This window comes from Nyctereutes procyonoides, unplaced genomic scaffold (assembly GCF_905146905.1).
Source record: "Nyctereutes procyonoides isolate TBG_1078 unplaced genomic scaffold, NYPRO_anot_genome, whole genome shotgun sequence".
In the NCBI taxonomy this organism is placed as follows: domain Eukaryota; kingdom Metazoa; phylum Chordata; class Mammalia; order Carnivora; family Canidae; genus Nyctereutes; species Nyctereutes procyonoides.
In genome coordinates this window covers 13,618,432-13,635,012 of record NW_026575043.1, presented here as the reverse complement: position 1 = coordinate 13,635,012, position 16,581 = coordinate 13,618,432, and the positions used below count along the sequence as shown (strand labels likewise).

The 16,581-nt window shown below is 49.7% G+C and overlaps 1 protein-coding gene across 5 annotated transcripts in view; it reads left to right on the top strand.

The window, feature by feature from the left end:
- Window positions 1-13,200, top strand: part of PHACTR1 (phosphatase and actin regulator 1) — a 549,001-nt gene extending 535,801 nt beyond the window's left edge. For all 5 annotated transcript variants that reach the window (XM_055323081.1, XM_055323078.1, XM_055323082.1 and 2 more), the window contains 4 exons: window positions 2,864-2,925; window positions 6,660-6,800; window positions 8,915-8,991; window positions 9,869-13,200. In XM_055323081.1, the coding sequence (XP_055179056.1) occupies window positions 2,864-2,925; window positions 6,660-6,800; window positions 8,915-8,991; window positions 9,869-9,884 (296 nt within the window). In that variant the 3' untranslated portion in view covers window positions 9,885-13,200. The remainder of the gene's footprint in view (window positions 1-2,863; window positions 2,926-6,659; window positions 6,801-8,914; window positions 8,992-9,868) is intronic.
- Window positions 13,201-16,581: the final 3,381 nt, after the last annotated feature.

Sequence of the window (16,581 nt, the reverse complement as noted above, 5' to 3'; positions counted from 1 at the left end):
TTTGGATTTCAGAAAATAGTGCTTCTCTCAGCAGGGGTTCAGGTTTTAGAAAGAGGAGGTCTGAAGCCCCCAGCTCCCTGGGAGAGTACAGGGAGACCACGGGCCCCCACGCTGGGCTTTTATTGCCGTCTCCAAAGATACTCAGATCTCAGAGACGTCTAGTGAGCCCGCGCGGCTTAGATTCAGGTGACCCACGCAGCCGTCTAGACATCGTTCCCAGGGTCCCCTCCTGTTCTGATCCTTCTCCCTCCTTACCGTGTTGGAATAGCCAGGTTAGAGAACTGCCTGACCAACTTCAGACAGGCTGATCATATCAGTCCCAAAACTTTTCAGAAATGAACTTCTACTTCCTATTAACTCTTCACCTTTCCCCTGTGTTCTGGACCTTTGTTTTCCTAATATTTGGGTTTGTTATTGTTTTTGTTTTTGTAATCTGTTCTGATTGTTAAACAAGAAATGTTTCATGGTCTGAGAGAACACCCTCAAACCAGTTCTTCTGAATCTTATTTTCTGAGTTTGAGGTCATCTGAGGAAGCACATGTGTGAGGGGGCTGAACCCTGGGGCCTGAGGTCTGCGGCCCACCTCAGCCCCACCCTGCCGACCCCTGGAGGGCAGCACTGGCTTTGTCCGGCAGCCAATGAGACACTGTGCACATTTGAGCACATAATGAGTGCACTCTGATGGTGGCAGCAGACAATGACATCACAGGCCTTTCCTAGCCTCTCTTCCCAGTCGTCTAATGGGGTTGTCTTGGTACCCTCAGCCCAAGAATTCATGGCCCTGGGTTTGTAAATGGCTTTGAACTAAGGTATAGATTGCACAAGTGGTAGCTGGCGGCCCCGCCCCCTCCCCGGGGGACCTAAGAAACACATACACACACACACACAACACACACACACACACACACACACACACACACGGGAGATGGCTTCATGCTCTGTGGTGGCTCTCAGGGGGGCTTGTAGGATGAGGAGGCCCCAGCCAGAGCCTGGGGCCAGGAAGCAGGAATGAAGAGGAGGGACCGGCCCCAAGCAGAAGATGACAAGGAGAAGAGGCAGCTTATTCTAGCAAGAAAAAAAGAGCTGGGCTGTTTGTCTAGTGAGTTAGGTAGCCGTGTAGTGTTGTCGCATGTGACCAGCCGCTTAACTCCCCCGGGCTTTCACATCATCATTTACAAGCTACGGAGTGCTAGGCTAGGCCGTCTCTTGGTCTCTTGGGCCCTCATGGACCTACTATCCCATGAGCCTGTACATTTTAACCAAGGGCCCTGGAGCCACCCCCTGGGGTCCTCACTATCCAAACTCTACGTCTTGCATCCTTGGGCCACCTGCGAGTGCACTTGTCCGCAATCTCCTTCTTCTTTCTGCCTCCCAATTTATTTCTGATAGATTGATTCATACTAAGATGTCAATGGCTGACTAGTTTCATGAGTTTTTATCCAAGACAAACTTGCATTTTTAAAGGGAACTCTGGGAGGGAGATTAGATCTTTAAAGGAAGATCTTTTAGGAAGGAGCTCTCCTGGAGGTGGGGGGGGGGCAGGGGCAGTGGGGGGAGGTTGGGGCCCTGTGGGGCATGTTGCAGTGGGGTCTTCTGGTCACCTTGGCCCACTGCAGGATGTGGGCATCCCTGGTGACCCTTACAAGATCCTGAACCTGGCCCCCCACTCCAGGCACTCACAGAGGCCAAATTGTGCCCCTGGGGCGTCGCTCAGGGCCTGAGGAAGTGGCCACCGCAGCGTGAGTTGCTTCTGGTTGTGGTAGCTGCTGCCAGGGCCGGCAAGGAGAAGCTGGGTAGGACCCCACTCCTGGGCACAGCGGCTTCCCTTTTTTAGAGACCCGTTCTATCCTGAGATGACTGAATTGCAAGTGTGCGCTGATAAGAGGAGTCGAGTTATTGAAACCTAATTTAACGACAGTGATTTCCAAATGAGAGAGAACAAGTGCCAAGTGCCCGGGGTGTTCTAGATTCTGTGGGTGAGAAGCAGAGACCCTCTTTGATGTGGTCTGATGGGCAATGCCAGGCTTCTACCCATGCCTCCAACCCCCCAAGCCCGGGAGGAAGATCACCCGCTTTGCTCACAAGGAGAAATCAGCCGCATTCCCTGCCCTCCAAATCTCTGCTCCATCCCCAGACCCTCTAACCTACGGCTCTTTAAACATCTGATGAGTAAGTCAGCCCACCTATTAAGCTGGGAACGCTTAGACTCCGAAGTCCTCTCTCCTGAGACACTCCCTAAAAAGTCTAAATGCAGGCAATTGTGTCCCACACTCTGGCCTCCCACCTGTTCTGTGGACTTCTTGGAAGAGTCAAAGAATTAATGGAATCAGGGCTTACGAAAGGTGAGCGTTTTGAAGTTCCTCGTGCAGCACACGCTGGCATTTGGCGGCAGCCCAGCCGCCTCCTGTTTCGGCGGCGAGTGGCAGGTGCCCCCGCAGACCACCTTCTGTCCGATCCCCACCGAGCGAGTGCCAGACCCGAGGCCACGTGCCCGCGAGCCCCCGTCGGGCGCTGGGGGGCCCACGGCAGAGTGGAGCGAGCCCCCGGGTCTCGTCCAGAGCAGGGAGCCTCGCCTCTCTCCCCAGATGCCCCGGCCCCACTGACAGCAGTTGTAGGACCTTGCAGGCCCTTGCGGGACCCACCCCCCTTGCCTCGCACCCACTTCTCAGCCCTCACGTCTGCCTGGAGACTCCACCGCCCCCTCCACGTAGCCCAGGAAAGGAAAGAGAGTGAGGAGGCCCGCCGGCCAGCGCACTCGAGACAAGGAGCGGTTGGGAGAGCGCCCCGAGCAGATGGTCGCAGGATTCGCCTGCATGCGACTCAGTTTCCCAAAATCAGGGGCGTTCTTCGATGTTTCTTGCAGCTCGGAATGAACAGGAAGAACAAGAGGAGAAAAGAGAGATCAAGAGGAGGCTAACCCGCAAGGTGAGCGGCTTTGCCCTGGGGCTGGGGTGGGAGAGCACGTGGCCCACGGGAGGGGACGGGGTGCTCCCTGCCGTCCTGCTCTTTGGCCCCGAGAGCGAGTGGCCCTCTGGACCCCACACGGCCTCTCCCGGGGACAGTGGACAGCTCCGTCTCATGCCCCTCAATCCTCTGGGACTGGCTGGTCACATCGTGCTGCTTGATTTTTTTTTTTTTGTGACACGCCCCCCTCCCCCACCCAAAGCAACTTAATGTCAGGCGCATCATATGTCAGTTAACCGTGAATATTTTGTTTTTTAAAAATTCACCAAATTCGCTAAAAGTTCACCTCACTGAGCACTGGAAATGCATTCTCAGAATCAGCAATGCAAATATAATGCACTTATGTGCTGTGACCCCAGGAGAGGAAATCTCCCTTGCCCCCCGCCCCGCCCCCCATACTATTCCTTACCTATTCACTGAGAACTCATTGACTTCATTACGCCAAGTCCAGCGCGAATTACTGAATTAGGAAAATGCCGAAAGTACTGAACAATTTACTGAAGGTGTTGGAAAAGCATATAAAATCTTATAAAGCCAGAATTTTTATGTATGTTTAACCCCCAAAATAGACGGGTTGGCCACGCAAAGTAGACCCAAATGGATCCAATTCTGTATGAGTGGCCTAATAACAGACTCTTATTTGAAACTATTCTTGAATGGCGTTGACACATTTAATTAATTGATAGCACACAAGAAACAATACTACATTCTGTGTTTTTAATCAGCCTCCTACAGTGACCGTCTTGAGAGAAAGATACTCAAATCTTAGAGACAGTTAAGAGACCCATTAAAATTAATTTTTAAAGGTTTATTAATGGGTTTTTCTCCCTAGAAATATTATATGAAGGAAGAAATTCAGAGATCCTAAAACATGCCCTACAAACTATTAGGGTGATGATTTGTGTTTCTTGGCACTTACTCTCACTTGGAACATCCCATACATCTGGTGACAAACCCAGTGCCGCCCCAGTTATAAGGAGTAGGACAAACAAGTGCCTGAAAGTCCAGATGATGGTGGCATCCCCCTGGACTGGCTCCTCTTCCTCCCCATTAGCTCTCCTTCCTTCCCCCCAAGAAAACTGCCTGATAATTTTTGCATCTGCCCTCCCTGGGGCTGGCATGGAGGATAAAAAATAATGACTTTAAGGGAAGGGAAAAGTGCTTTAAAGGGAGAGGCTGGAAGGAGATTTTCCATCTGGTTTTGCCGACAGACATGTGAGCCTGCCAGTAGGTCGAGACTTCATATGGCCTCCTGGCCCTGGGCGGGTCCTTTCCCTGGGGAGCCTTGAGTGCAGCAAGACCAGATGCCAGTGGTTGTGGCTGCATTTCAGTTACCTGCAGTCAGAGGTTTTCCATCTAATTTTAATGTACTAGTGAGAACAGTGGAACCCAGGAGCTGATGCAGATAGCAACAGACCAGTCTTATTCTTCAGCCAAGCTGAGACTAACTTAAAAATCATATGCTCCGTCTTTTAGGAAATGCTGGCCTCCCCTTTTCAAAACAAAAAAAAAAAAATGCTAGCTAGTTAAATGGATGGATGGGAAGAATGAAGGGGAGACAGAAATGAAGGGGAGGAGGGGACATGCACTTGGGTCAAGTTTTATTGATAGTGGGAATTGGGTCTCAAGTACCTTACTCTTCAGTATTTGGTTGCAAATGATATTTCTGCTGTAGGTTAAAATGTAATGCTACCGACCCCTGCTCCCTACCCCTGCTGCTAGCCCACCATCCCCAGAAACCTTACCTTGGCCACAAAAATTATGTCTTCACCCTCTAAGGAGGGAGCCCAGGTTTATGTACCCCGAGGAGCCAGGAGCATGAGCCCAAGCTCCCAGGGAAGAGTCTGGAGGGGGTGGGTTGGTTGGTTGGTTGGTTGGTTGGCTCCACACACCCCGAGACTCTCCCAGTGGAAGAAGTTGGTGCCTTCACTCCCTCCCTCCCTCAGCGCACTTGGGTGCAGTGCCTTGTTGATTTGCAGAGATGGTGCCTAACGTCTCCATGGAATTCAGGCATGAAAAATAGTCACTGACCTTTAGATCTAACATTTAGTTTCCTGTTCACTCCAGATTTCTGCCGTTAAGTCTATGTGTAAAATATCCAGATCATGATTTCCAGAAATAAAAACTAGAAATTCCATGTTTAACCTTTTTCTGGTCATGGTGTATTTAGAAATTAACACCATTTGTCCAACACCCCATGGTAAATCTTGCTAGTCCTAAGAAATACCAAAGGATTTCGGGTGGGAGGGGTATGGAAACAGCATATGTCTGTATGTATTTTAATGATAGTGCAAAAGCTCCCTGAACTCACATTTTAGAGAACGCATTTTCGATTCAGGACGGACCCATAAAGCCTGGGACACCTATGGTTTCCTGGGACAGGCCAGCACTGCTGCCAGAAGGTCCTGTCCTAGGAAAGCTAGGGCCGTCTCAGCACAGACTGGAATCATTTATACTCAGGGAGCCACACGTTTTCCATGCAAGTAGGCTGGTGCCACAGCCCCTGAGGCCTCTGGTCCCCAGATCTCCCCACCACCGGCCAGGAGGGAGCGGCACGCTGCTCTGGCCCTATCTGGAACCTCACCATGCCCAGCTCCATTCTGTCCAATACCAGCCTGGCAGTCATCGAACCCTGCTTGCCCACCGTCGGCCAGTCGGCAGCAAGCTGGAGCGCTCTGGCACCAGCCGGGGGTACAGGGCAGCTGCAGGAGACAGGGTCAAAAAGCCAGGTGGTTTGGATTCACTTGTGGGTGTTTGTTTCATGCACCTTGGCGGTGAAGATTGTATCTGTGTTTTCTATTAATAGAAGTAAATACAGTCTAGGGCTTAGAGGAAAAATTGCTTTTAAATAACATGAATAGACGGTCTCCTAAAGAAAGAGCGACAGTGTTGCTCCAGGAGAAAAACCGAGTGGCAGGAAATGATAATAGAAACATAACTCTTGTGCCATTTAAGTAAAAGGCAGGGTGTTGGTGACTAGGACCCGGAGGGGGCTCCGTCCGTGTGAATTCTCCTCCTCCTCCTCCTCACACCCCTTCCCACAGACCCATCCCATAGGACTGTCCCCCCCGCTTCCCTGGCAGAAACCAAGCCCAGCTCTACATTTGTGGACTGGCTTTTCTTTGGAACTCCCTGACGGGCAGGGTCTCCTCTGACCTCCTAATCATCCCTGCATACCCTGACTTTGCATATTGTTTGCATATACACCTTTTTTGCATCTAAGACACACACACACACACACACACACTTCAAATGATTTACACACCCATCCTGCAGAGCACACTCAATTTGACACATGGATGTGGACTTACAAAACCAAAATGAGACAGAAGCACAATGGAAGGTGCCTGTCACCCACGGGGAGAAGTAGCACAGGTGTGGGAAAATCCACACCCACGCAGACGGAGGAGCTGCGTGCGAGGGGACACTGCAGTGTCGTGAAGAGCCGCAGGCTGTCTATCCGGAGAAACCTGTAGATAGCTCCAGGGGCAATGAAGCTCTGTCTCGGAGTCCTGGCAAAGGCCCAGGTCCAGGAGTCAGAAGCCCTAGGTACCGCCCGCCCCCAGGGCCCTGCCCCCTCACTCTTTGTGTCGCATGTTGGCTGTCACCTCGCCCGCCCGCCCGTAAATTCACAGACTGACCCGGCAGCCTCAACTCCTCCGGCTGACGGGGTCCGTCTCTCTCCTCCCTTGCAGCTCAGCCAAAGACCCACAGTGGAAGAACTTAGAGAAAGAAAGATCCTCATCCGTTTCAGCGACTATGTGGAGGTGGCTGATGCTCAGGACTACGACCGCAGGGCCGATAAGCCGTGGACCCGCCTCACCGCTGCCGACAAAGTAAGCAGAGGGCCCGGGGTGAGGTGTGGGTTCCTCATGCCTCAGTTGGCCCCTGTGTCCCGGACAGCTGCAAAGCTGAGGTCACGGTGTCAGTAACGAGGGTGCCGCAGGGCTGCGGGGCCTGCCTGCCGAGCCAAGGGCACTGTGTCCCCAAACCTCACCCCTGGGCTCCAGATACTCTGCAGGGAGGTCACTGAATTGACTCTTCACGGCTGCAGAGAAGGCGCGAGACAGTTACAGATATGCTACATGACAGCGGGAGGACAGGCAGTGTGGAGGCTGTGCCCAGAGGAACAGAATAGCCCCAGTATGGGCATGCAACTGCTCACGGGCGCCAGGCTCCACACCTATTGTGGACCTTTGGTGAGCAGGACGCTGTCCTCGGAGCAGGATTCAAAAAACCACAAAGAGACAAACTCACTCTGTAAATTATTATAACCTGATGGTAGAAACGGGACACAGATCACAGAGACGCGAAACCTGCCTCGCTACACTAAACACTCATCCATTTGGAAAACAAATAATCTGAAGTTGAGTTTGTTTTATAGGAAATGCAGGGAGGCAAAAGATTCATCATTCTTGGGGCACTGGGGTGCCTCAGTTGGTTAGGTGTCTGACTCTTGATCTCAGCTCAGGTCTTGATCTCGGGGTCATGGGTTCAAGCCCTCCCTCTACTTAGAGAGACCTCATTCTTACTTGACCACTGGACCATGTATCAAAATGAACCTCTGCTTTGTAATCCTTTGTGACTCTAGTCCGGTCACCATGAGGGACTAACAAAAAAGTCTAAATTAATGACTATGTCCCATGTGCAAGTTAACAGTGGGAGGAGTCTGGGGTACACTGGGGGCCTTCTCTTAAAGAGTCCTGCCCATGAATTCCCAGGGCCAGTGTTGTTCTTATATGAACCACAGGGCGAGGTCATCTACAGCTCAGCCTCCGGCCTGACCAAGTGCAGGCAGTGTGAACGCAGGGCAGCTGTTGCACTCAAGAAGGAACGATGGGGCCAGAGGCAGACAGACTTTCCAGAGGTGCTTCCCACATGCTGAGTCCACCCCACAGGTCCTGACGAACGGGAACCTCTGCCCCCTCTTAAACACAGCACTCCCCTCTTCCCTGTGCAGGCATCTGTGGGGATTGACCCAGGGAACGGCAGCACCATCCACCACACATACACACACTCAGTCCCCAAGCAGTTGTGTCACATACACAGGAACGCAGGAAGGGGCCTTGGCCCTTGTTGCCTTTTGTTCCTGTTCTGATGACAGGGTGCTGGCTTACCAAGGATGAGGGATCAGCAAAAGTGGAGAGAAAGCACAGCATGTCTCCACACACACGTGCTGAAACTGTGAGCAGCAGGGAACTCTCTAGTTCCTCACAGGCTGTTGTGGCAGAGGAACAGGAAGCGGTTCTCAGGCTGATAAACAGGCACAGAGGCCGTGTGTGCCGCCTCTCTTGAGGGGGAGCCACACTGATCCTACCTAAGGAATTTCAGCCCCCAAGGAAGAAGTGAGGTTTCCTCCAATGCCAAACCTATCCCGTCCATCCTCACCAGTCCTTGCGGTGTGATTGCCCGACTCTCCTCTTGGCCACTGCACATCTGCGGACAGTGCTGGGAGGAGGCGGCCATCCACACATGGCCCATGGCCTTGATGATGGCTCAGCCACCTTAGAGTCAATGGAGCTGTCAACGAGTGGGGGCTTTATACATCACAGGATGGCGCAATCACCCACCCCTTCTAGAAGGATCCATCGTGAGGCATCACCCTGCCCGTGGTGAGCTCAGATCATTTCCCCAGGGAAGATAAGAGGTTGACATTTAAAGCCCCAAGGAGTGTGGGGCAGATCTGTGTGGGCTGTGGCTGCCTAGACAGCAGTGCTCCATGGAGACAGGAAGACAACACTTGGGGCAACATGCCATGTACCACCATTTACAATTTACATTTAGCGGGAGGGGGATCCTTAGTAGGTTCTGGGTGATTTTTTTCCCCTCCCCATGAGAGAATTCATGTTACGTACTTTGTCGAACGGCTTTGTCGAAGAACACAGAAAATAGAGGTGAACTCCTTTCCATCTGCCTCTTCTGCATGTTCACGGGATTTTCTTTATTCCAGGCTGCCATTCGAAAGGAGCTCAATGAATTTAAAAGCACTGAAATGGAAGTTCATGAATTGAGTAGACATTTAACAAGGTTAGTGTACCAAGCAGTTCTTTTCCCTTGCCCCACCCCCCCAAAAAAAAAAACTGTAATATTTGCTTCCAGACAAAACTATCCCATTTGCTTCTGGATCACAGGTTGGGTGGCAGGTGTGGCGCAAAAGAAGGTGAGAGGTCAGTGTGAAGTTCCCCTACGGTTACCAAAGCTCGGGGAAGGAGCATTACAGCCCAGGCTAAATGGGACCTTCTGGAAGCCTAGTTTTTAAATTATCCAAACTAAAGATCTGATTAAAGATCTGATAAGTGCTGAGCCACCAATGATGCCAGAGTGGGTTTCTATGGAGACAAGCTGAGAAGTCAAGACCATTGACAGTTTACAGCTCGGCCCAAGCCAAACCTGGGCAGAAATACCAAATCCACACGGGACTTCCAAGGTGGGGGTTCCCTCCTATGATTCCAGACTGAAGCATAGAGAGATTTAAGGGGCTGATATAAAGTCACATGGCTAGTTTAGCAACAGAGACATCGACTTAATTCTTAGGACCTGTACTCACTGGTGAACAACTTAGAGAAACAGGACGTACCAATTCTATAGTGCATGGACTCGGAGACACAGGCCAGGTGCTATACCTGGCTGCTGAGTCCAAGCGGAGAGCATGGGCTGAGGGCCAGCAGGGCCATCTGGTTTGACCCCCAGGAGCTCCACATTAGACCATCCCAAAATCAAAGGTGAATCCCATGGGGCTCAAGGACCTGAGGAGTTCTGTAGGGATGTGCCTTTTCGTGGAGGTTAAACCAGATTCAACTTGGCACTTGTCAGCAGTGGGGAATCTGAGGATGGGAAGCTTGGATGGGGGAGTCTGGCACCTTTGGCAGCCCCTTGGTCTTGATTTAATTATTTGTTTTTCTAGGTTTCACCGACCTTAACAGTCCAATTCCTCTTGAGTGCTATGCTGTCTTCAAAACATAAATTTATAAGAACCATAAGTGCTGGTATTTATTCACTTCCCCATTATGATGTAAATCTTCTGAACTGCCTTTTTTAAAAAGAAGAAGAAGAAAAATAAAAGGAAACATGATCAGGATTCTCTTTGCGAAAATGCGATGGTCACCGCTCCATGATCAGAGCTGCTGGCACCACCGCTGATTCGGAGGGCACCGGCAGAGCGAACTGAAGGCTTCCCAGTGCTCGGAGCGGGCCCGGTCCTCTCCAGCCAGGCCCAGCAGGCCAACCTCATTTAGGCTCATTTAGGCCCCAGCCAAGCTCTTCTCCTAAAGTGTGTGTCACCGGGGTCCAAAGAAAGCCGAAGCAGTGCGTTTGGCCTGGATATGACTGTGCAAAGCAAGTGGTCTGGTAGGCCTTCTAGACTTGGCCAGACTCACTGGCTCCAGGAGCGGCATTGGGCTCGGGGGCCTCTTAGGAGGAGGATGCTGAAAGGGAGCACTGTCCTCAGTTGCCCCTGTCCTTCCTCTCCCTCTAGCCATCATCCATACGGTGAATGAAAGGGAAGGTGCTTTTCTGGGGGCATCTGTGGTTGACCTTTGGTCCCAAGAGCGTGTGCTCCCAGCATGACTACCTGTCGTGTCCCCGCAGACTGAGCTGAGCTGCCTTCCAGGGAGCTCTGGTTTAGAAGGGAAAGCTGTCATCTGCTCAGTTCAAATTAATTGACCCATCTGTGTCCAAAAAGCCAAATGTCACGGGTGATCTTACGCGCACAGCCACGGCTGTGGTACTCCTGTGGTATTCGTGCATCCGAGTGTAAGGACCCTGTTGAGGACAGAAAGGCTGGGGTAAGAAACTGCTTGGCTGACGTTCTTCATTTTCTCCACGCACCCCGGGGTGAGTGACTGTGTGGAATGGAAGTTAACAAAACAGCCTCTGAGTATAGGACCAATGCATGCAAGCCAGAAACCAGTCCTGAAAGGCTGGCTGTCCAGTCACTGAGGGACTGGTACTCCAGAACCACTTGATGGCCTTCTAGTCTCCTTTCTTTGCACTGAAGAGTTTCCGTGGAGGAGCTTCAGGGTTTGGCATATGCCAGAATCGTGCAAACACCAGCCACGCCTGCTCATGCTGTACCTTTCTGCTCCTATCCAGAGAGAATCCTTCCTCTCCCTCATGGTGCTGGTAAGACTGATTGGAGATGTCTCTCCCACTGTCCCATTCACTTGGGACCACAAGAAGGCAGTGCTCTTCTGACAGAGGGACAACAGGGATAAGGATGTGCAGTGAGAGGAAGGACAGCCCCCAAGCCCTAACAACTCTCTTGAGGCCCATTGCAGCTTCTTCTGTTTTCCTTCCTAACAGACCTCACAGGGCCCTCAGGCACACAGCTCTGCCTGGTTTTCTGTTATGGTCTCACTGTTACCACCACTTCTCTGGGTAATGGCTCGCTCCCCTCCACACGTGCCCAAGAGTCAGAGAGATGCCAGATTGGCCGTCACAAAAAGGAGTTAAGTGGCTCCCACCCCAAAACGTGTGGAAAGCGTTACTCTGGGGAGGCACACCCATCAGTGAGGCCATTTAATTTTCGGCAGGCGTTAACAGCTCCTCTGGCCAGCATTAATCCAGGAGCTGGGCATATTTTGGGGGGGAGCTCAGGGCAGTTCTTTAGGCAGTGCCCACTAGCCATTGCAAAGCTGTCGTGCGCTTTTCTCCTCCCATCTGGAGTGAGCACGCCACTGCCCAGCCCAAGGAGGGCCGCCATCACTAGATCCTTTTTTTTTCTTTGAATGTTGAATCTGAATAGTTAACTGTCGTGGGAAGGTATATTGTTCAGGGAAAACGTGGTCGGGATTTCAGTGTGGCTGTGTAAACACAGTCTTCCCGAAAGGCTTACTGACGTTTGAATGTGCAAATGGTATGACGAAAGATGTAGGGCTCTTTCGTTTGACTTCTTTACGGCAGGCACGTGTTCCAGGCAGAGGTGCCTGCCTTGCCAGGATTTGAGTCGGAGCTTCCTGTGACTCCCAGCTGTCTTCGTGTGGCTCACAGGGCCCTGGCACGGTGGTCGGGCCTTCCCTGGGCCCAGGAGCGAGTCCTATGGGAACTCATTCCATTGCCTGGACTCCTCCTCTGAAGGCCAATGGCTTCTCTGCTGGCTTCGGTTCTGGGGCCTCTGAAGCCCTGGGAACATGACGCCCAATTCAGTTTCCCTGCAGCCAGCCAGCAGCCCAGGTATCCTGCCCAAAGTGCAGTCCACTTTGAGCATGGAAGATATGGAACACAATTTCCACTTCCATTCCTGCAGAGCACCCTTTTTGAAAAGTCAGTTGCAGGAATTAGGGGTGAACCTTCCACACCCCTGAAATCTCACCTACCATCCAAGTGGGCTATTTCAAGCCCACTTTAGGGGGCTCAGCAATCTCAGTGGACCACAGGATGGGGCCTCTGTCTCTTTCCTTCCGTGAACTCTTGAGGTCTTTAGAGAAATCTATCCACATTTCTTTATTGCCATATTGTTAGGACAACTGGAAGAAGTTACAAATAAAAAAAAAAGTGAGATGGGCTAGGTGGTTTTAAAATGCATCCATTTTCTGAAAAAGCTGCAGTTCTCAAAGGTCTTGTACGTATACATTCCCAGTTGAGCCTTTTGTCATTTGGATTAGCGTGAGAGGAACAATGTGAAATTTCGCAAATCAAAAGGTTTCCCTCCCAAAATCAGACATTGCCCCAACTTCCCCACCACCATCTGTGACAGAAAGGACTGCCATTGGCCTACTTGCTCTTTCAAAATTGCTATCTATTCCTCTCCAAAGGCCCTCAAAGCCCTGTAAAACTTTTAAAACTTTAGCCTTTATGTCAAATTAGAGAAACCAAACAATGTGATGGTAGATGTGATAAAAACCTGAGTTTATTTTTTCTCCCGCTTATGAACGTGTATTTATATTTGCCGAATGAATATCGTGGTGTGTGCTTCGGTGAATGGGATTTCAGGCTCTCCCCGTGCACAGCCAGTGGGTGAAGGTCACCTTAGATGACTTTTTCTTCCCATCTGTCTGTTAATCCCCAAACCAGTTGCTTTTTCCAGTTGCTTCCCGGGTGTCTGTACATAGTTTGTCTGTGTATAGGAGCGCTCTCCTGTGTTCTAATTTAACAGATGATGGCTGTATGAGGAAGACAATGTAAATAGAATACAAATTAAACTGGATCTCTATGGCCTAGGTTTTGTACATACAGAAACTGCATGGTATTTAAATTATTGTTTGTCTCTGATGATGTATGCAGTTTCTTTAAAAACAAACAAAAAAAAGTCTAAAAAAATTTCCTCGACTCCTGTGTGTTTTATCAACCACTGAAAACACTTTGAAGACTGGGTTTGGGAGGAAGGCAGGTCTGTTCATCAGCAAACAGAGTTATGGAGATGGAAAACCACTTCATGTATCAGGTATTATTGGGGGGAAGGATGGCTGTACATAAATTAGCTTTCTAGGACTAAGATGTAGCACCCAACTGTCTGTTCTTTAATAATCTAGGAATAATGAATATAAGTTAACTTGTTAAATCCCTCAGAGTCATCTCTGTAATATGTGATATCAGACAGCTTTGTATAGCAGCAATGCCTTGGGGAGCCTGTGGGGTGTCACTGCCCCAAAGCAAAAGTCCCAAACTACTTTGCTTTTGAGTACTTACCTCTGTCTCCAGGACAAGTCTTGAGTATTTGCCCTGTAAAGCTAAGAGCTTTATCACTTATCTTTCTGGTTCTAACTTGTCTCTTGTCTAACTTGTCTCTTGGTTTTGGAGGGAAGCAAGAGGGACCTCAGTGCTTTCTGGCTACATTTTAGGTGGGTAAGGTTACTAGATATCATATGCTCAGTCTGCCAGATGCCAACTCAGTAAGTCTAGGTGGTCCTGAGATTTCTGCATTTCTAGCTAGCTCTCAGGACACACTGATGTTGCTGGTCCAGGAATCATGCTTCTGAGTAGCAAGGTGTGGAACAAAGGGAGCTGCTCTTCCCTCTCCTGGGAATGTCCAGCCTCAGAAGGTTGGATTGACCACATGCACTACTTACTTCTTTGCTAAGCAACAGCTGCAAAGCCACCATTGGATGTTAGCCTTCTGCATCACTGCACCAGCTCTCACCTGTACTAGCCGCAGGGCTCCTGGAGCAGGAGTGGCAGCAGCAGAGAGGGCTGGCATTTACAGAAAGGGTTTCAGGTTTCAGACTGAAAGCTTTGCCCCCATTCTGCCCTCTGCTCCCCTCCAGAGCTCTCTGACTTTGATACATCTAATTGGCAGAACAGGACTACAGTTATCCCAGGGAGTGAAAGACCTATAAAGAAAAGCTTTGGTAACACCCCCAACAGGCTCTGCCCTGCAACAGGGAAGGAAACTGACCACCATCTTGAGGGAGCCCTTTCTGAAGTAAACAAAGGTTGAGGCTACACATTCCCGATAGATAGAGGTGGCCAGTACACCCATCAGATCTGTTTTGTCATTCCAGGACAGACAAGTGGTGGCTGTGTCACAACCCGTAACTGGGCAATTTGGCTGAGTCACTTCTCAGGGCTTCACCTTTCTCATCTCACCAATGAGAACACAGATATCCTGTGCTATCCTTTAGGGCATCAGCTTTCTATGACTTGGGCTTACCTGAATTTTAAAACACTAAGCCCTTAGGAGAGAGCTTTAGATAAGTCCTGCCAGGGCACTCTCTTGAAGAACAGTGTGGATTCCTCTTTTTCAGACCACCTGCAAGTCTGACATGCATGCCTGCTACCCCTCCTTGCCTTAGGTTGACCTCTTGGAGGGCTCATTGGCAGTGGGACCTGCTCCCTCTGCCATGTGCCTTCAGGGGGGCTCAGCCTGAAGCTGCTGTCCTTTTTCTGGGCAAAGCACCCTGGGGAGGGTAGGGGCTTGAGAACCTTGGGAAGTGATGCTTAAGTACAACCTATTGTGTCCCCTCTACAATGCCTCAATTTCGGGGGCACATCAGTGATATGTTTACACCTGATAATTAATCAAAAGGACAAATTTGACACCACTCCCTAGATGGCTATAGGTCCTTAGCACTCCCCTGGCCTCAGATGAACAACATTATCTATAGCTACAGCTCAGATCTACCCTGAGCTTCTGGCCTGGGTTTCCAAATGTCACAAAGTGGCAGTGTAGCATAGATGTTAGGAACATATGGTGCAGCCCTAGAGCAGAATACCCTGGACCTCCTGGCCCATCAGGTTACACCCTGTATGGTACCCTTGAGAAGCCCCTGGGCTGTACCTGTCTTGGCTAGGGCACCCTCCCAATGCTAAGCACTCTGGAAACCTTCAGCCTATACCCCACTGCAGCTCTAGCTGCTCTCCGGGACACCCTCTACATGGAGCACCTCAGAAACTCCTGGTCTGTGCCCACCTTGACTCCAGCTGCCCCCATCAGAGTGCCTCCTGCATGGGACACCCCAGCTCATGCCCACTTCAGCTCAGGCCATTCCACCAGAGCAGCTTAAACACAGGGTGTCCTGAGACACCCCACCCCCGCCCTAGCCCATGCCAAACAAAGCTCTAGCCAGCCAGTCACCAGGCATACACACAGTCTACGTAGGGAATGACCATACATAAAACCATTCCTTCAAATTTAGGAGAAGTAGCGCTCCCCCTAATTCATATAAACAAAGTCAAGCAAAATGAGGATACGGAGGAATAGGCTCAAAACAAACCTCAGAAAAAGAAAAGGAAATGAAGATAATCATTTTACCTGATAAAGAGTTTGAAGTCATGGTCATTAAAATGTTCACATGATTGGAAAGAAGAATAGATGAATTTAGTGAGAAAGAAAACAAGGAGAAAGAAAAGATGAAAAAAACTGGGTTAAAGAATACAATAACTGAAATGAAAAATACAGTAGAGGGAATCTGTAGTAGATTAGAGGATGCAGAACAGATCAGCAATCTGGAAGGTAGGGTAACAAAAAGCACACAAGCTGAACAGCAAAAATAAAGAAATTTTTAAAATGAGGATAGGTTAGGGGATCTCTTGAACAACATGTTCAGCAAACAAACATTGGCATTATGGGGGTTCCAAATGGAGGAGCGGAGAGAAGAGAGCAGAAAATGTATTTGAAGGAATAAGAGCTAAAAACTTCCCTAAACAGGGGAAGGAAACAAACCTCTGGATTCTGGAAGCACAAAGAGTTCCAAACAAGAGGAACACAAGTAAGTGCATGCCACAACACATAATAATTAAAATACCAAAGATTAAAGAGAGAAATTTAAAAGCAGCAAGAAAGAAATAACAAGCTACACACAAAGGAAACCCTATAAGACAATCTGCTGATTTTCCAGCAGAAAGAAACTTTGCAGGCCAGAAAGGAGTGGCACGATATATTCAAACTGTTAAAAGAAAAAAAACATACAACCAAGAAAACTCAACAAGCAAGATTAGCATTCAGAATTGGAGAGAAATTGGAGAGAGAGCTTTCCAGACCAAAAGAAGAAGAAGAAAGAAGAAAGAAGAAAAGAAAGAAGAAGAAGAAGAAGAAGAAGAAGAAGAAGAAGAAGAAGAAGAAGAAGAAGAAAGAAGAAGAAGGAAGAAGAAGGAAGAAGAAGAAGAAGAAGAAGAAGAAGAAGAAGAAGAAGAAGAAGAAGAAGAAGAAAAGAGAAAAAAGTTGAAGGAGTTCATCATCAC